Source organism: Haematobia irritans, chromosome 4 (genome assembly GCF_050003625.1).
Source record: "Haematobia irritans isolate KBUSLIRL chromosome 4, ASM5000362v1, whole genome shotgun sequence".
Taxonomy (NCBI): Eukaryota; Metazoa; Arthropoda; class Insecta; order Diptera; family Muscidae; genus Haematobia; species Haematobia irritans.
Window position 1 is genome coordinate 169,033,984 of NC_134400.1, and position 21,513 is coordinate 169,055,496.

The 21,513-nt window shown below is 36.4% G+C and overlaps 2 protein-coding genes across 2 annotated transcripts in view; both read left to right on the forward strand.

Moving 5' to 3' along the window:
- RhoGEF64C (Rho guanine nucleotide exchange factor at 64C) overlaps positions 1-21,513 on the forward strand; it is a 516,589-nt gene that overhangs the window by 174,617 nt on the left and 320,459 nt on the right. The gene's annotated exons all lie outside the window — the stretch shown is intronic.
- Positions 1,703-2,268, forward strand: LOC142236499 (uncharacterized). The gene has a single exon (XM_075307713.1). The coding sequence runs from the start codon at positions 1,773-1,775 to the stop codon at positions 2,211-2,213; it is 441 nt and encodes a 146-aa protein (XP_075163828.1). The 5' UTR covers positions 1,703-1,772; the 3' UTR covers positions 2,214-2,268.

The following is a 21,513-nucleotide window of genomic DNA, read 5'->3' on the forward strand; positions in this document are numbered from 1 at the left end:
GAGGGTTCTTGTCCTTGGGAACCACCTGCACGTTGTTGGCGGCGTACCACTCCATAGCCTTTTTACCGTAATGGCAAGATGCCAAATCCGGCCAAAACAGTACGGAACAACCGTGTTTCTTCAGGAAAGGCAGCAGATGTTTATTCAAACACTCTTTCACGTAAATTTCTTGGTTGACAGTCCCGGAAGCTATGAAAATGCTGCTTTTCAAGCCACAGGTACAGATGGCTTGCCAAACCAGATATTTATTTGCGAACTTTGACAGTTTTATGTGCTTGAAAATATCTGCTACCTTTCCCCTTCCTTTTGCCGTATAAAACTCCTGTCCCGGAAGCTGCTTGTAGTCGGCTTTGACGTAGGTTTCGTCGTCCATTACCACGCAGTCCGGGATCGCGCTTTGGCCGTCGTATTTTGTTTATCATCGCGATTTGGAGTCACTACCTTCTTGTAAGTCGATAGTCCGGCTCGTTTTTTGGCTCGATGCACGGTTGTAGACGATACACCCAGCTTATTTGCGGCATCTCGGAGAGAGAGGTTAGGGTTTCGCTTGAAACTACCGGCCACAGAAAATTTTGTCAAAATTTTATATTTCTATAGAAAATTTGGTCAACATTTAATGTCTTTAGGAAATTTTGTCCAAGTATAATGTCTATACAAAATTTTGCCAAAAATTTATTTCTATAGAACATTTTGTCAAAATTTTATTTCTATAGAAAATTTTGTCAGAATTTTATTTCTGTAGAAAATTTTGTCAAAATGTCATTTCTATAGAAAATTTATGAGGCATTTCATAGTTGGAGAGGAATATTTTGCAAAATCTTCCAAAACATTAAGAATTCTACCAATCTACCAAACACTAAAAAATCTGCCATTTGTGATAGACTCGTGTTCATAATTGTATATAGCCCCCATAAAAAGCGAATCCCATCTTTCAATTCTGGCTCATTAATTACCGCATAAAAGTTCATGTCGGTTCGTAATTATTTCTTCCCTATATATACCGGTCAAGAACTGAATATATACGTATTTAATCGACCTTTCTTTTGTCTACCATATAACATATCCCGCATGGACTAACTTACAATTTAGAAGATTATGTTAAGAAGGTTTAAGATGCCTTGCCATCGGCCGCAACCCAAGTAATTCAATTGTGGATGACAGTCTTTAGTAGAAGTTTCTACGCAATCCATGGTAGAGGGTACATAAGATTCGGCCTGGCCGAACTTACGGCTGTATATACTTGTTTGTTTTTTGTTTTGACGCCAAAAAAACAAGTATGGCCTGTGTTCAAGGTGAATTTTGTGGGAGGAAAATCCATAGCAAAAGGTCAGTGAAAACTTATATTTTTGCAGTGTTTTATTTTGGACTTTACAGAATCGCTAATATCCAAGGTTAGGCGAATACCTGTAGTTAGTTTTCAAGGGTGATTTTAGAACTACGGTTAAAAACTAGGTAATTAAAAATCATTGTTATTCCATGGAAAAGGGATTAAAAGGGCGACCAATTACGTATTCTTACCCAATTTAGCAAAGAACCACAATCAGTTATTGAGGGCCCTAACGGTCTGCAAATGGTACCTGCATTACCAACAAGGGTGATTAAAAATTTGTTATTATTACCTTATCATAACCATGTTATTATTTTGCCTGGTCATATTTATTTACCTGTTTAGATATAAAAACTTTGTGCTTATGGGAGAACATCATCAGTATCCTTTCATCTAGGCTACGCTAAACATTGTCTTTTGTTATAAACCGAAAAATATCACAAGCATGCCTGCTAAAATTAAATCATCTCCTTCTGTCCAACAAAGAATGAAATCGCTATCATTGAAGGAGAAGTCCATACAGAAAAAGGACTCTATTAATTACGCCCTCTACCTTCATTGTGAAGAGTTACGAAAACGCCGAACCAATTCATCACGTGTCTCCCGAACTAAACTTTTACTCACCCATGAGTTAATTTCAAAAACAGTTAAGAATATCGAAGGATGTACAGCCCACGATCTATTAGTCCTAAGTCGAGAGACCATTTTCAAAAAGAATCTTCAGCGACAGATGATGCTTGAGCGACAAAATCAACGAAAGCAAATGGTCGAACAGCAAAAATACCAGCATAATGGACGATCCCTTCAAAGGACATCATCGTTTAACGCAATTGCAAAACAATTACCAAGCAAATGCAACGAAAGAAGAAGGTCCTTGAAATTCTAATCGAAGCTGGCATCGTGCGCACATCATTTTAGCACATAACATTTTACTTTATTAGCGTTCATTGTTTTGTAATATAATTTCTTAATTATTCATTAATAAATAGAAAGCAATAAAATTGCAAATTTTAACTCATTTGTGTTCTATTGTTCTTGGGAAAATGCTATATAATTAAGAAAGTCACTACCTTAATAGGCGGTATGAAAATGGGACCAGGTGTAGTGATACCACGGTGGTGAACTTCTCTCTTATCATGAATATGAACCACTATGAAATGTATCTAAAGCATAAAAATCGACCCCTAAATAAAATGAGAACTCATTTTTATACCCTCCACCATAGGATGGGGGTATATTAACTTTGTCACTCCATCGAAATATTGCTCTAAGACCCCATAAAGTAAATATATTCTGGGTCGTGGTGAAATTCTGAGTCGATCTGAGCATGTCCGTCCGTCCGTCCGTCTGTTGAAATCACGCTAACTTCCGAACGAAACATGCTATCGACTTGAAACATGGCACAAGTAGTTGTTATTGATGTAGGTCGGATGGTATTGCAAATGGGCCATATCGGTCCACTTTTACGTATAGCCCCCATATAAACGGACCCCCAAATTTGGCTTTCAGACCCTCTAAGAGAAACAAATTTCATCCGATCAGGCTGAAATTTGGTACATGGTGTTAGTATATGGTCTCTAACAACCATGCAAAAATTGGTCCATATCGGTCCACTTTTACGTATAGCCCCCCATATAAACGGACCCCCAAATTTTCCTTGCGATTCCTCTAAGAGAGGCAAATTTCATTCGATCCGGATGAAATTTGGTACATGATGTTAGTATATGGTCTCTAACAACCAAGCAAAAATTGATCCACATTGACCCATAATTATATATAGCCCCCATATAAGCCGATCCCCAGATTTGACCTCCGGAGCCTCTTAGAGGAGCAAAATTCATCCGATCCGGTTGAAATTTGGTACGTGGTGTTAGTATATGGTCTCTAACAACCATGCAAGAATTGGTTCATATCGGTCCATAATTATATATAGCCCCCATATAAATCGATCCCCAGATTTGTCCTTCGGAGCCTCTTGGAGGAGTAAAATTCATCCGATCTGACTGAATTTTAGAACATGGTGTTACAATGCGGTCTCTAACAAACACGCAAGAATTGGTCAATATCGGTCCATAATTATATATAGCCCCCATATAAACCGTTCCCCAGATTTGATCTCCGGAGCCTCTTGGAGAAGCAAAATTCATCCGATCCGGTTGAAATTTGCAACGTGGTGTTAGTCTAAGGCCGCTAATAACCATGCCAAAATTGGCCCATATCGGTATATAGTTATATATAGCCGATCCCCAATCACACAAAAATTGGTCCATATCGGTTCATAATCATGGTTGCCATTCGAGCCAAAAATAATCTACCAAAATTTTATTTTTATAGAAAACATTGTCAAAATTTCTATAGAAAATTTTGTCAAAATTTTATTTCTTTAGAAAATTTTGTCAAAATTTAATGTCTATAGAAAATTTTGACAAAATTTTATTTCTATAGAAAATTTTGTCAAAATTTTACTTCTATAGAAAATGTTGTCAAAATTTTATTTTGTCAAAATTTTATTTTGTCAAAATTTTATTTCTATAGAAACTTTAAACTTAATTATATACGTATTTAATCGGCCCTTTTGTAGTTTAATATATACCACGTATGGACTATGTGGTATATATTACGTTGTTAGGAAGTTTTATGATACCTTGCCATCGGCTTCAGTAGACGTTTCTACGCAATCCATGGTGGAGGGTACATAAGCTTCGGCCTGGCCGAACTTACGGCCGTATATACTTGTTTGTTTTGATTGAAAGTAAAGTCTAGAGTCGGGCGTGTCCGCACCACTTTGTAGTTCTACATTTTCGATGCCATCTCAAAACCTTCAAGTTTGTTTGGTTTATATTCCCACATATATTCAATGAAACCTTAACCGATTTGGACATAGTGTTTAAGACTTCTTAGAAAATCTCTAGACTTCAAATTTAAATCAGCTAATGCCCTGGGTCGGAGTACAATGTCAGTAAAAACAAGTAAGAAAAGTCTAAAGTCGGGCGAGGCCGACTATATTATACCCTGCACCATTTTGTCGATCCACATTTTCGATACCATATCAAATCCGTCGAATGTGTTGGCTGCTAAGGTTTGTCTCAAATACATACACTTAAATATGATTCGATCGGTCGATATATATGTATTAGAAGTATAAAACAAGTATATACAACAGTAAATTCGGCCGGGCCGAATCTTAAATACCCACCACCATGAATCAAATATAATAGTTTCATTTGAAAAGTCTTCGTCGTAGCGAGTTACTTGATAATATATAGAATTTCAGAGGGTTTTATGACAAATATTCTCCCAAGCAGATCAGTTCAACCAGTACGCTGCCCGAAGATACATTTAAAATGTCTGCCTATGAAGGCTAGATCAGATTCTGGATTTATAAAAACCATTTTTGTTTGAGTTTTAGAGGAATCATAATCATCTCGTGTAATTGTGCAAGAAAATGATTAAATAACGCCTTGATCTAAAATCTGTAGATTTAACTCCGTATTATTTAAATGATTACGAGAAGTAAAATCTGGAAATTTTACATTCAGTTTCAAGCAATTTTCATGATCGGTGCGCCTTCTATATCGGTCTATATGGCGGTTCTAGAATCTATACCCCAAATGGGAGGGCCAGTTTATAAGGGGGCTATATAAAAGCCTGTACCGATACACAATATATTCAGTACACCTATTTATAGTTCTAAAAACCTCCAGATTTTTAATTTCAAGCAAATTGGATACAAACTACGATTTCCAGAAGCCCAAGAAGTAAACAAAATAAAAAAGATCGGTCTATACGGGGGCTATACCAAACCATGTACCGATAATAACCATTTTCGGCACACCTCTTTATGGTCCTAAAATAACTGTAGATTTCTAATTTCTGGCAAATTGGATAAAAATTACGGATTCTAGAAGCCTAAGCAGTACAATCGGGAGATCGGTCTATATGGGGGCTATAGGAAACCATAGACCGCATGACCGATAATAACAATTTTCGGCACACCTCTTTATGGTGCTAAAATACCTCTAGATGTCCAATTTCAGACAAATTGAATAAAAACTACGGTTTCTAGATGCTCAAGAAGTAAAATCGGGAGATCGGGCTATATGGGGGCTATAGCAAACCATAGACCGATACACACCATATTCGGCACACCTGTTTGTGGTCCTAACATACCTTAAGATATCTAATTTCAGAAAACTCGGATTGAAAATACGGTTTCTAGAAACCCAAGACCGCAAATCGGGGCGTCGGCTTATATGAGGGCTATATCAAAACATGGGCCGATATAGCCCATCTTCGACAAACAAACAAAAGACGAGTTTGTGCAAAATTTCAGTACGATAGCTTCATTATTGAAGACTGTAGCGTGATCACAACAGACAACCAGATAGACAGACAGACAGACAGACGGACTTGGTTATATCGTTATATAGTCGGAAATCGGTATTTCGATGTGTTACAAAAGGAATGACAAACTTATTATACCCCCATCACCATTCTATGGTGGTGGGTATAAAAATGATATAAAAATGGTATAAAAATGGAGTCATTTTTACATGTTTTCGACTTAGCAGTGGTAATTTTTCAAGGAAAATGTGGATATTTATGCCATTTTTGCCAAAATCGGAAAGACATATATATGGAAGCCTTATCTAAATCTGAACTGATTTAAAGCAAATTTGACATGCATAGTTGCTATGTTATTCTACTCCGTGTGCAAAATTTCATGTAAATCAGAGTACAACTTTGATCTCTGGGGCCTAGATTTTGATTACAAAAATGTGTTCACAGACATGCGGACGGACGGACGGACGGACAGACGGACATGGTTATATCGACTCAGGGAACCACCCTGAGCATTATTGCCAAAGACACCATGTGTCTATCTCGTCTCCTTCTGGGTGTTGCAAACATATGCACTAACTTATAATACCCTGTTCCACAGTGTGGCGCAGAGTTTATAAGGAAAATGTCGGTACTTTAGGCATATTTGCCCAAATTGGAGGAACATATATATGAGGACTTTGCCTAAAATTTGAGCCGATTTTGACCAAAAGTAATACATATTGCTAAAATTTTACATGTAATTTCTGTCCAAAAAAAGTAGGGTACTATTCCGATCCAAAATACGAGGGCGGTTCGGAAACTTCTTAGCCTATCAATGAAAGAGAATAGTTAGTTTTTAAAAATTATTTTTATTTTTCAATACAATCTCCTGAAATGTCAATCTCAATTCTTTGGGGCACTTCCTCTAGATTCAGTCCACTGTTTGGATTGTTCTTTTGTCTCTGGAGTATAGTGGTGGATCCATGTCCCATCAACAGTTATGAAACGACGCTTAAAATCCATTTTATTTCGCTTAAAACGATCCAAACAAGCTTTAGAAATGTTCACTCTTATGCGTTTTTGATCGACTGTTAACAAATGCGGCACCCATCTTGCAGAAAGCTTTTTCATCTGTAATTCTTCATGCAAAATTAAATGGACTCGATCATTTGAGATGCACATATTAGCAATTTCACGCACTTTTATTCGTCGATCATTTAATACCATATCATGCACTTTGGCTACAATTTCTGTTGTTGTTGCTGTTTTTGGACGCGCACTACGTGGTTCATCTTCAATGCTTGTACGACCACGTTTAAATTCAGCAACCCAATTTTTTACTGTTGCATATGAAGGAGCACTTGACCCGATAAACCTTTTTTATGTAAATATTTACTGACAGCACGCATTTCTAATTTTTCCATTCTTTCAATTTTCCAAAAAACCTGAACACCCCTCATTTTGAAGGTATGTGTGTGTAGAATGTTGCTCCTATTTTGATTTGGGAATTCACTCTTCAGTTGTCAAAATGCCGTCCAAGCAAGAAGAGCAGCGTATCAAAATTTTGTTCGCGCATCGCGAAAATCCGAGCTACTCGCACGCAAAGTTGGCAAAATCGCTAAAAGTTGCCAACTCAATTGTTACAAATGTAATTAAAGTGTTTGGGGAACGTTTGTCGACAGCCGGGAAGTCTGGATCGGGGGGAAATCGAAAACCGGAAGCCGCTGAGACGACAAAGAGAGTTGCCGGTAGTTTCAAGCGAAACCCTAACCTCTCTCTCCGAGATGCCGCAAATAAGCTGGGTGTATCGTCTACAACCGTGCATCGAGCCAAAAAACGAGCCGGACTATCGACTTACAAGAAGGTAGTGACTCCAAATCGCGATGATAAACAAAATACGACGGCCAAAGCGCGATCCCGGAGGCTGTACACGACGATGCTGACGAAGTTTGACTGCGTGGTAATGGACGACGAAACCTACGTCAAAGCCGACTACAAGCAGCTTCCGGGACAGGAGTTTTATACGGCAAAAGGAAGGGGAAAGGTAGCAGATATTTTCAAGCACATAAAACTGTCAAAGTTCGCAAAGAAATGTCGGGTTTGGCAAGCCATATATACCTGTGGCTTGAAAAGCAGCATTTTCATAGCTTCCGGGACTGTCAACCAAGAAATTTACGTGAAAGAGTGTTTGAATAAACGTCTGCTGCCTTTCCTGAAGAAACACGGGTGTTCCGTACTGTTTTGGCCGGATTTGGCTTCTTGCCATTACGGTAAAAAGGCCATGGAGTGGTACGCCGCCAACAACGTGCAGGTGGTTCCCAAGGACAAGAACCCTCCCAACACGCCAGAGCTCCGCCCAATTGAGAAAAACTGGGCTATTGTCAAGCGGAACCTAAAGATGACCAAAAAAACTGCTAAGGACGAGCAGCAGTTCAAGGCAAACTGGCTTTCTGCGGCGAGGAAGGTGGACAAGGTGGCTGTACAAAATCTGATGGCAGGTGTCAAGCGTGAGGCCCGGCAATTCGGATTTGGAAAAGCGAAAGCCTAACTGAATATTTTTCCTGAATTTTATACTAATTGAACTTGAAAAAGAAATTTAATTTGATTTTTTAAATAAACGATTTCACGGATTTACACGCGTTTTCCCTTGACCAAATTTTGACCGTATCACCCTTTACTTGTGTCAAATTTAAAGTTGATTGCTCTAAAAGGGCGATCTATACTTTCATTGCAAAAATGTTTTCACAGAAAAAAGGACATTGCAAAATTAACTCAGGGGCCGGCCCTGAGACCCCTTGGGTTTATACGTATTCGTTTTTACAGCAATTTGTTGCAAAATCAAAGAGGACTTAATGTCCACATTTAAATCAAAAAATATTTTTAAACAATGTCTTCAAGGACAACTCCTATTTTTGAATCCTTTTATATCCTCCACCATACACGCAAAAAAATATTTCCTTCCAAACGAAATAATTCAATATAGTGATACATTTTTTTATTTATTTTCAGGTATTGACAAAAGGTAATATTTTCTAATTGGTAAGAAATTTATACCATAGATTTTTGTTTTCAGTTAATCAATTTGGTATTGACTTTGAGCCAAACGCATGCAAACACTCCCAATCAAAATTTTAGATAAAGAAACTCGTCTAGCATTTACTTTTTACTATAAGGAAGTTTGTTTGGAAGAAAAGTGTACAGTTTGTCTGATAAACGTTGAACATTTTACAAGATGTGAAAATAATTTAAACAAGTATATACGGCCGTAAGTTCGGCCAGGCCGAAGCTTATGTACCCTCCACCATGGATTGCGTAGAAACTTCTACTGAAGACTGTCATCCACAATCGAATTACTTGGGTTGTGGTAACACTTGCCGATGGCAAGGTATCTTAAAACTTCCTAACACCGTCTTCTAAATTACAAGGTAGTCCATACGTGGTTTATTAAACTAAAAAAGGCCGATTAAATACGTATATAATTAAGTTTAAAGTTTCTATAGAAATAAAATTTTGACAAAATAAAATTTTGACAACATTTTCTATAGGAGTAAAATTTGGAAAAAATTTTCTATAGAAATACAATTTGGAAAACATTTTCTATAGAAATAAAATTTTGACAAAATTTTCTATAGAAATAAAATTTTGACCAAATTTTCTATAGAAATAAAATTTTTACAAAATTTTCTTTAGAATAAAATTTTTACAAAATTTTCTATAGAAATAAAATTTTGACAAAATTTTCTATAGAAATAAAATTTTTACAAAATTTTCTTTAGAATAAAATTTTTACTAAATTTTCTATAGAAATAAAATTTTGGGGGCTACATTTTGACAATGTTTTCCATAAAAATAAAATTTTGGTAAATTATTTTTGGGTCGAGTGGCAACCATGAATATGAACCGATATGGACCAATTTTGGCATGGTTATTAGCGGCCTTATACTAACACCACGTTGCAAATTTCAACCGGATCGGATGAATTTTGCTCCTCCAAGAGGCTCCGGAGATCAAATCTGGGGAACGGTTTATATGGGAGCTATATATAATTATGGACCGATATGAACCAATTTTGGAATGGTCATTAGAGAACATATACCAACACCATGTACCAAATTTCAGCCGGATCGGATGAAATTTTCGTTTCTTAGAGGCTCCGCAAGCCAAATCGGGGGATCGGTTTATATGGGGGCTATATATAATTATGGACCGATGTGGACCAATTTTTGCACAGTTGTAGAGACGATATGCTAAAATCATGTGCCAAATTTCACCCGGAACGGATGAAATTAGCTTCTGTTTTAGGCTCCGCAAGCCAAATCTGGGGATCGGTTTATATGGGGGCTATATATAATTATGGACCGATGTGGACCAATTGTTGCATGCTTGTTAGAGACCATATACCAACATCATGTACCAAATTTCAGCCGGATCGGATGAAATTTTCTTCTCTTTGAGGCTCCGCAAACCAAATCTGGGGATCGGTTTATATGGGGGCTATATATAATTATGGACCGATGTGGACCAATTTTTACATGGTTGTTAGAGACCATATATCAACACCATGTTCCAAATTTCAGCCGGATCGGATGAAATTAGCTTCTGTTTTAGGCTCCGCAAGCCAAATCTGGGGATCGGTTTATATGGGGCTTTATATAATTATGGACCGATGTGGACCAATTTTTGCATGGTTGTTAGAGACTATATACCAACACCACATACCAAATTTCAGATGGATCGGATGAAATATGCTTCTGTTAGAGGCTCCACAAGCCAAATCTGAGGGTCCCTTTATATGCGGGCTATACGTAAAAGTGGACCGATATGGCCCATTTTCAATACCATCCGACCTACATCGATAACAACTATTTGTGCCAAGTTTCAAGTCGATAGCTTGTTTCGTTCGGAAGTTAGCGTGATTTCAACAGACGGACGGACGGACGAACGCACGGACGGACGGACGCACGGACGGACGGACATGCTTAGATCGACTCAGAATTTCACCGCGACCCAGAATATATATACTTTATTGGGTCTTAGAGCAATATTTCGATGTGTTACAAACGGAATGACAAAGTTAATATACCCCCATCCTATGATGGAGGGTATAATAAAGGAAACGAAGATCTTAAGCTTGAACAAGTATATACGGCCGTAAGTTCGGCCAGGCCGAAGCTTATGTACCCTCCATCATGGATTGCGTAGAAACTTCTTCTAAACACTGCCATCCACAATCGAATTACTTAAGTTGCGGTAACGCTTGCCGATGGCAAGGTATCTTCAAACCTCCTAACACCTTCTTCTAAATTGTATGTAAGTCCATACGTGGTATATATTAAATCAAAAAAGATCGATCCAATACGTATATAATTCAGCTTGACAAAGTAGACATACAATTTTGACAAAATTTTCTACAGAAATAACATTTTAACAAAATTTTCTATAGAAAGAAAATTTTGACAAAAATTTCTACAGAAATAAAATTTTAACAAAATTTTCTATAGAAATAAACTTTTGACAAAATTTTCTATAGAAATAAAATCTTGATACATTATTTTTGGCTCGAGTGGCAACCATGATTATGAACCGAATAAAATTTGAACAAAATTTTCTATAGAAATAAAATTTTGACAAAATTTTCTATAGAAATAAAATTTTGACAATGATGAAAATTTTATTATGAACCGAATAAAATTCTTACAAAATTTTCTCTAGAAATAACATTTTGACAAAATATTTTAGAAATAAAATTTTGACAAAATTTTCTACAGAATTAAAATTTTGGTAGATTATTTTTGGATCTAGTGGCAACCATGATTATGAACCGATATGGACCAATTTTTGTGTGATTGGACCAATTTTGGTATGGTTGTTAGCGACCATATACTAACACCACGTTCCTAATTTGAACCGGATCGGATGAATTTTGCTCCTCCAAGAGGCTCCGGAGGTCCAATCTGGAGAACGTTTTATATGGGGGCTATATATAATTATGGACCGATATGGACCAATTCTGGCACGGTTGTTACAGATCATATACTAACACCATGTTCCAAATTACAACCGGATTGGATGAAATTTGATTCTCTTGGAGACTTCGCAAGCCAAATCTGGGGATCGGTTTATACGGGGGCTATATATAATTATAAACCGATGTGAACCAATTTTTGCATGGTTGTTAGAGACCATATACCAAAACTATGTACCAAATTTCAGGCGGATCTGATGAAATTTGCTTCTCTTTGAGGCTCCGCAACCCAAATCCGGGGATCGGTTTATATGGGCGCTATATATAATTATGGACCGACGTGGACCAATTTTTGCACGGTTGTTAGAGACCATATACCAACACCATGTACCAAATTTCAGCCGGATCGAATGAAATTTGCTTCTCTTTTAGGCTCCGCAAGCCAAATCTGGGAATCGGTTTATATAGGGTCTATATATAATTATAGACCGATGTGGACCAATTTTTGCATGATTGTTAGAGACCGTATACCAACATCATGTACCAAATTTCAGCCGGATCGGATGAAATTTGCTTCTGTTAGAGGCTCCACAAGCCAAATCTGGGGATCGGTTTATATGGGGGCTATATATAATTTTGGACCGATGTGAACCAATTTGTGCATGGTTGTTATAAACCATATACCAACACCATGTACCAAATTTCAGCCGGATCGGATGAAATTTGCTTCTCTTTTAGGCTCCGCAAGCCAAATCTGGGGATCGGTTTATATGGGGGCTATGTATAATTATGGACCGATGTGGACCAATTTTTGCATGGTTGTTAGAGACCATATACCAACACCATATACCAAATTTCAGCCGGATCGGATGAAATATGCTTCTGTTAGAGGCTCCACAAGCCATATCTGGGGATCGGTTTATATGGGGGCTATATATAATTATGGACCGATGTGGACCAATTTTTGCGTGGTTGTTAGAGACCCTATACCAACACCATATACCAAATTTCAGCCGGATCGGATGAAATATGCTTCTGTTAGAGGCTCCACAAGCCAAATCTGAAGGTCCCTTTATATGGGGGCTATACGTAAAAGTGGACCGATATGGCCCATTTGCAATACCATCCGACCTACATCAATAACAACTACTTGTGCCAAGTTTCAAGTCGATAGCTTGTTTCGTTCGGAAGTTAGCGTGATTTCAACAGACGGACGGACGGACGGACGGACATGCTTAGATCGACTCAGAATTTCACCACGACCCAGAATATATATACTTTATGGGGTCTTAGAGCAATATTTCGATGTGTTACAAACGGAATGACAAAGTTAATATACCCCCATCCTATGATGGAGGGTATAATAAAGGAAACGAAGATCTTAAGCTTGAAAAACTATTGACTTTTATTTTCTATAGATATAAAATTTTGACAAAATTTTGAAAAAATACAATTTTGACAAAATTTTCTATAGAAATAAAATTTTGGTAGATTATTTTTGGCGATATGGACCAATTTTTGTGTGATTGGCGATCGGCTATATATATAACTATAGATCGATATGGACCAGTTTATGCATGGCTGTTAGCGGCCATATACTAGCGCAATGTACCAAATTTCACCCGGATCGGATGAAGTTTGCTCCTCCAACAGGCCCCGGAGATCAAATCTGGGGATCGGTTTATATGGGGGTTATATAGAATTATGGACCGATATGGACCAATTTTTGCATGGTTGTTAGAGACCATATACTTATACCACGTACCAAATTTCAAACGGATCGGAAGAATTTTTGCTCCTCCAAGAGGCTCCGCAAACCAAATCTAGGGGTCGGTTTATATGGGGGCTATACATAAAAGTGGTCCGATATGGCCCATTTGCAATATGTTACCATCCGATCTACATCAATTACAACTTCTTATGCCAAGTTTCAAATCGATGGCTTGTTTTGTTCGGAAGTTAGCGTGATTTCAACAGACGGACGGACGGACATGCTTAGGTCGACTGAATCATATAGGTATTTAATCTATCTTTTTGTCTAAGATATACCCATATGGGCTAACTTTCAATTTTGAAGACAATGTTAAGAAGCTTTAAGATACCTTGCCATCGGCAAGTGTTACCACAATCAACTCCATGGTGAAGGGTACGTAACATTCGGCGTGGTCGAACCTACCGCCGTATATACATGTTTATTGTTAAATTAAAAATTCTGTAAAAATAATATTATTTTCAAACTTTTCGTAAAAATGATAAAAAAAGCTGTAATAAAAGAATAAACGTTTCTATACCCTGCGCAACACTGTGGAACAGGGTATTATAAGTTAGTGCATATGTTCGCAACACCCATAAGGAAACGAGATAGACACATGGTGTCTTTGGCAATAATTTTTGTGATCAAAGTCTAGGTCGCAGTTTAAGTCCAATCGCCTTCAAATTTGACACAAGTTACTCTTTTGGGTCAGAATAGAACCCTATTATTTTTGAAGAAATCGGTTCAGATTTAGATATAGCTCCCATATATATCTTTCGCCCGATATGCACTTATATGGACCCATAAGCCAGAGTTTTAGCCCGATTTGCTTGAAATTTTGCACTAGGAGTAATTTTAATTTTATTGATCCTAGATATAAAACCAGGGAGGTCCGTAAAAAATATCTTTATTTTAAAGAAGCCCCATCTTTGGCTCGGAATCAATACCAAAATCTTTAAGGGAAGGTCAAAATCTTTGGATCCAAGTAAACTTTTTTTTGAGTGCGTGCATAAGTTCCAAAATCATTGAGAGTTTTTAATTGAATGTCTGTTGAAAAATTTCATTATGTTCATTTTCAGGTCTTGTTTTCTTTCTAGCGTTTATCTCTTTTACCCATCCACCTGCAATTGTTAGTTTTTTTTTTGTTGTTTTTGTTTAGAAACCGAAAACAATTCCGAAATCGAATGGCAATGTCAAAGAAACATAAAAGAAAAACATTAAACGTTTAATGTAACTTTAAAACTTGAAACGTGATGGTAGGTGAATGTTGGTTTTCCATTCGTGCGTTGGTTTTTATGGTCGTCATGTGACAATCACAGATACTCACGTTTTTCTTTTTGTACTGTGTCTCTTAACCCATTATGGTGAGTGAGACATTATTGGGCTACTGTTGGTTATTTTTTGTTTTCTGTTCGCGATGTTTGATATGCGTTTTTGCTGGTCATCTTCATTTCATGATACCATCGACTCCTACTCAAGGCTACTCTATGAAAAGAAACGCATGGGCTTGTTTTTCATGCCTGCCAGTGTGGTTTGTTTTTTTTTTTCGCTGCCCATTTCTTCTTCCATGCTGATGAGGTATGGTAATCACCTTTTTGGAAGTGTGAACAAAAAACATTTGATTGCCTTGTGCTTGTTGGTATCCACATTGATCAATGTTGTTTTCACTGCTACTATGATACGGTGAAAAAAAAAACTATTTTTTTGGCTTGGGCTCTTTTTTTCTGGTAGCTACTGTCTGGGGGTCTAAGTTGCTGGCTAGCAAGATGAAGGCCTTAAGAAAATTATCATCATCGTTGGCTATAGAAATAATGACGATAATGGTGAATGATGGTTGTGATGATGATGGCAAGGTAGCTACAACAACTGTGTCAACTCTGGAATTGATGTCACGTAATGTGTGTTAGTGCATTACTGGTCGAGTGTTGATTTCAATGTGAGACGCGCGCGCGTTCGCCTTTGCGCATTTGATCACTTCTTTATTCGTCGATTTGGTCATTTGTCTTGTAGAATATTTATGCTGCACATAACAAATGGTTTCATATTTAATACCCACAATGTTGATGTTTGATTTGTTGTCATTTGTTACTAATTTTACCCTAGACTACAATCGGGGTCTGGGGTTTGCAATTAAGATGGGTGTGAAAAATCATCTACCACACTCGAACAACAAGGAACCCACCAAAAAGGAAAATTTTGGAGAATTTTTATACCCACCACCATAGAATGGTGACGGGGTATAATAAGATTGTCATTCCGGTCGTAACACATCGAAATATCGATTTCCGACTATATAAAGTATATATATTCTTGATCAGGGAGAAATTCTAAGACGATATAAGCATGTCCGTCTGTCCGCCTGTCTGTTGTAATCATGCTACAGCCTTCAATAATGGCGCTATCGTCCTGAAATTTGGCTTAGATTCGTCTTTTGTTAGCAGGCAAGTCAAGTTCGAAGATGGGCTATATCGGTCCAAGTTTTGATATAGTCTCCATATAAACCGACCTCCCACTTTGGGGTCTTGGGCTTATAAAAACTGTAGTTTTTATCCAATTTGCCTGAAATTGGAAATCTAGAGGTATTTTAGGACCATCAAAAAGAGTACCGAAAATGGTGCCTATCGGTCCATGTTTTGGTATATCCCCCATATAGACCGATCTCCCGATTTTATTTCTTGGGCTTCTAGAATCCGTACTTTTAATCCAATTTACCTGAAATTTAAAATCTAGAGGTTCTCTAGGACTCTAAAGACGTGTGGCGAAAATGGTGAGTACCGGTCTATGTTTTTATATAGCCCACATATAGACCGATCTACCGATTTTACTTTTTGGGCTTTTAGAATACGTAGTTTTTATCAAATTTGCCTGAAATTTGAAATCTATAGGTATTCTAGGAAAATAAAGAGATGTGCGAAAATGGTGATTATCGGTCCATGTTTTGATATATCCCCCATGTAGACCTATATCCCGTAGAGAATTTGCCTGAAATTGGAAATCTAGAGGTATTCTACGAAAATAAAGAGATGTGCCGAAAATGGTGAGTACCGGTCCATGTTTTGTTATAGCCACCATATAGACCGATCTCCCGATTTTACTTTTTGGGCTTTTAGAATACGTAGTTTTTATCAAATTTGCCTGAAATTTGAAATCTAGAGGTATTCTAGGACCATAAAGACGTGTCTCGAAAATGGTTAGTACAGGTCCCTGTTTTGCTATAGCCACCATATAAACCGATCTCCCGATTTTACTTCTTGGGCTTCTAGAAACCGTAGTTTTTATTCAATTTTGAAATTGGAAATGTAGAGGTATTCTAGGAAAATATAGAGATGTGCCGAAAATGGTGATTATCGGTCCATGTTTTGATATATCCCCCATATAGACCTATCTCCCGTAGATTTTTCCCAATTTGCCTGATATTGGAAATCTAGAGGTATTCTACGAAAATAAAGAGATGTGCCGAAAATGGTCATTATCGGACCATGTTTCGATATAGCCTAGAATCTAGAATCCGTAGTTTTTATTCAATTTGCCTGAAATTGGAAATCTAGAGGTATTCTAGGACCATATAGAGCTGTGCCGAATATATTGAGTATCGGTACAGTTTTTGATATATACCCCTTATAAACCGGCCCTCCGATTTGGGGTCTAGATTCTAGAACTCCAATTAAATGTGCTGAATACTGTATGTATCTTTTTATGTTTTGGTATAGCCCCCATTACACCGAACTCCCGATTTAACTCCCAGGGTTTCTAGAAATTGTAGTTTTTACCCGACTCAATCCAAATATTTTTTTAATTGACATGTCTTCAATCACGAAAATGATAGCCATGCTAACCATTGCGCCACGGTGGCTCCCGTTTGGATAGCCTGGTTAGCATGTCCGCCTTGCATCCACAGGGTCGTGGGTTCGAACCCAGTTTCGACCAAAAACCAAAAAAATGTTCAGCAATGGATTATCCCATCTCAGTAATGCTGGTGACATTTCTGAGTGTTTTAAAGCTTCTCAAAGTGCTTTCATTGCAATGTGAAACGCCGTTCGGACTCGGCTGTAAAAAGGAGGTTCCTTGCCATTGAGCTTAACATAGAATCGGGCAGCACTCAGTGATAAGAGAGAAGTTCACCACTGTGGTATCACAATGGACTAAATAGTCTAAGTGAGCCTGAAATATCGGGCTGCCGCAATACCTAGTATCAATTGCAGTTTTAATTACGCATAAACAATACTTTAATAAAACATTTATTGATTACATTAGCAAATTTCAATTAATTTTTTTATTGATTCTATTAAAAATTTAATTGGAGTTGATTGCAACACTCAATTAATTTTTTTAATTAAAAGGTTACTATTTTCAATTACTTTCTTAACTGACTAAGTGTTTGATTAAAAAATTGATTGTTTGAAATAAATTTTTGATAAACAATAAAAAAAATCCATCACATTTTTATACCCTTCACCGCTACTATGGTACATGGTATAATAAGTTTGTACATTTGTATGTGACACCAAGAAGGAAACGTCTGAGACCCATCGTTTGGTATACCGATCGTCTTAGAATTAAATTCTGAGTCGATTTAGCGATGTCCGTCTGTCTGCATATGTAATTTTGTGTGCAAAGTACAGCTCGTAGTTTAAGTCCGATCGTCCTCAAATTTGGCACAAAGTTTTATATTGGCTCAACTAGCTGATGGCCTCAGTTGCTAAAGCTTCCCCTTATTTTTTCCCATACTCATCTTATATTTACTATAAGTTTAGTATAGTTTTAAATAAATAAAATATATTGGCTCAAAGACAATCGCTATTGATTTTCACAAAAATCGGTTGAGATATAGATATAGCTGTCATATAAATTTATCACGGATCTGGTCATAATTGACGTATTTATAAACGTTTTTTCTCAAATTTTCGGGCAGCCAAATATTTTGGGGCTTTCGTAAAATATGCAAAATATCAGCCAAATCGGTTCAGATTTAGATATAGCTCCCATATATATCTTTCGTCCGATTTCGACTAATATGGCCTCAAAAGCCAGAGTTTTGCCCTGATTTGCTTTACATTTTGCACAAGGAGTACGTTTAAGAGTATCATTCAGTGTGCTAAATGTTGTTAAAATCAGTTCAGATTTTTATATAGCTCCCCTATATATCTTTCGTCCGATTTAGACTCATATGGTCTCAAAAGCCATCACATTTTTATGCCCATCACCACTACTGTGGTACAGGGTATAATAAGTATGTAACGCCAAGAAGGAGTAATCATAGACCAACCTTTTAGTATACGGATCGGCTTAGAATTAAATTCTGAGTCGATTTAGCGATGTCCGTCTGTCTATCTGTCTGTTGATGTATTTTTGTGTGCAAAGTACAGCTCGCAGTTTTAGTCCGATTGTCCTAAAATTTGGTATAGGGTCCAGTTTCGACTCAAAGACGATCCCTATTGATTGTGGAAAAAATCGGTTCAGATTTAGATGTAGCTGCCATATATATTTTTCACCGATCTGGTCATAATTGGCGTGTATATCAACCGATCTTCCTCAAATTCCGTACATCCGAATATTTTATGAGTCTCGAAAAACATGCAAAATATCAGCCAAATAGCTTTCACCCGATTTACACTCAATTGCCCACAGAGGCAAATTTTTTGCTCCGATTTGGTTGAAATTTTGCACAGGGAGTAGAATTAGCATTGCTCCCATATATATGTTTTTCTGATTTCGACAAAAATGGTCAAAATACCAACATTTTCCTTGTTAAATCGCCACTGCTTAGTCGAAAAGTTGTAAAAATGACTCTAATTTTCCTAAACTTCTAATACATATATATCGAGCGATATATCATAAATAAACTTTTGCGAAGTTTCCTTAAAATTATATAAATAAAAATTATATCCAGGGTATAATAAGTTTTTGCATTTGTATGTAACGCCAAGAAATATTGGTCATAGACCCATCTTTTAGTATACCGATCGGCTTAGAATTAAATTCTGAGTCGATTTAGCGATGTCCGTCTGTCTGTCCGTCCGTCTGTCTGTATATGTAATTTTGTGCACAAAGTACAGCTCGCAATTTAAGTCCGAATGTCCTCAAATTTGGCATAGGGCCGTTTCTTGGGACAGAGACAATCGCTATTGGTTTTGAAAAAAATCGGTTCAGATTTAGATATAGCTGCCATATATATTTATCCCCGATTTAATGAGTCTTGAAAATCTTGCAAAATATCAGCCAAATCGGTTCAGATTTAGTTATAGCTCCCATATATATTTTTCGTCCGATTTAGACTCATATGACCACAGAGGCCAAAGTTTACTACCGATCTTCGTGAAATTTTGCACAGAGGGTAGAATTGACATTCTACCAATGCTTGGTAAATTTGATTGAAATCGGTTCAAATTTAGATATAGCTCCCATATATATCTTTCGCCCGATTTGGACTTATATGGTCTCAAAACCCAGAGTTTTGCCCTGACTTACTTCAAATTTTGCACAAGCGGTACTTTTAATGATACTATTGTATGTGCTAAATATGGTCAAAATCGATTCAGATTTAGATATAGCTCCCTTATATATCTTTCGTCCGATTTGAACTTGTATGGCCTCAAAATCCAGGTTTTTGCCGTGATTTGGTTCAAATAGATATGGCTCCCATATATATCTTCCGTCCGATTTAAATTTTAATTCTAGAGATTTTGTAGAAGTAAAAAAATTGTCTCCTTTATATAGCTTCCAACAAATGTGAAGTAGTTGTGATGGTAACACAAATTTTGGCCTACATAGGGGTGAAGGGTATAATACAGTCGGCCCCGCCCGACTTTAGACTTTACTTACTTATTTTAACTGATTTAGTTTTCCGAATTTCATTAAAAAGTTAATTGTTTCAATTAATTTTTTAATTAAAAATTTAAAAAATTCCAATTATTGACTTAATTAACTTAATGTTTCTATCTTGATTAGAAAAGTTATTTATATTAATTAATTACTTTATTAATAGCAAAATTTTGCAACTTCAATCAACTTTTTAATTGGAAATATTTTGGTGATATTTTTATATGTGTAGACGTCACTCCCAAACTTCCCTGAGAATTTCAAGCCATCGGAGAACTTTAGTTCAATTTTCAAAAATTGAACTAACAAGATATCAAAATATGAGGTACCCTTTTTTCACAACATGATTATTCTCTACGTTCTCCGAAAATTTCAATAGAATCGGTTCAGCCATTTATGAGTTTACCCGGAACAACAACAACATACGAAAAAATAAGAAAAAGTATAACTGGGATTTTATATATAGAACACACAAAAAAATAAATCTGATTCAATCGCGGAAATGATTGATCCAATTATTTTTTTAATTAAAATCTCTTCAGTCACAGAAACGATAGTATCAATTAAAAAATTAATTGACACTATTAATTTTGTGATTAAATTTTATTTCAATTAAAAAATGTGTTGCATCAAATAAATTTGTAATTGAATATTTTGTTTAACTCAATTAAAACTTTAATTGGTAAAATTTTCGTGAATTTTTTTTTCTGTAAAGATATTTAATGTACAACTTCACGTATTTAACGAAGAATTTAACGGATATTATTATATAATTTTTAACATAAAATCAAAAGTGATAAAAATATGTACAAGTTCAAGTATTTTATTAAGGAGTTCATGTATATCTAAAATTAAGAAAACAAATACTCACGCATTTATAAAAAAAAAAACTTAAAATTTTATGAACAAATTCAAATAGCGAACGTCTTGAAAGCTTTTTGACTTGCTACCCTGTTAAAGATATTAAAACACCTTTTCCGGTTTCTATTAAATTGAGCAACATTTTATTATTTGTTTTTTTTTTTGCAATTGTTTGTAGAGTTGTAAGGATTTTCTTCCTTTTTTTATTAATTTTCTCCATAATGTTTTGCAATGCTCACTCATAATCCTACCCTATGTTATTGTAGCACTTGCCTTTGGTACCTTTGTGTATATGGAATCATCTCTAAAGGATTTTTCTTGCCATAACCAAGCCTTTCCACGTGACTGACAAATCCAGTGTACACGGGGTATTCTGGTCGGAATAATGTTAAAAAAATAAAAAATAAAAAAAACAATAAAATAAAATTCCCTTGTATGTTCTCGAAGGAGTTCACAAAACGACGA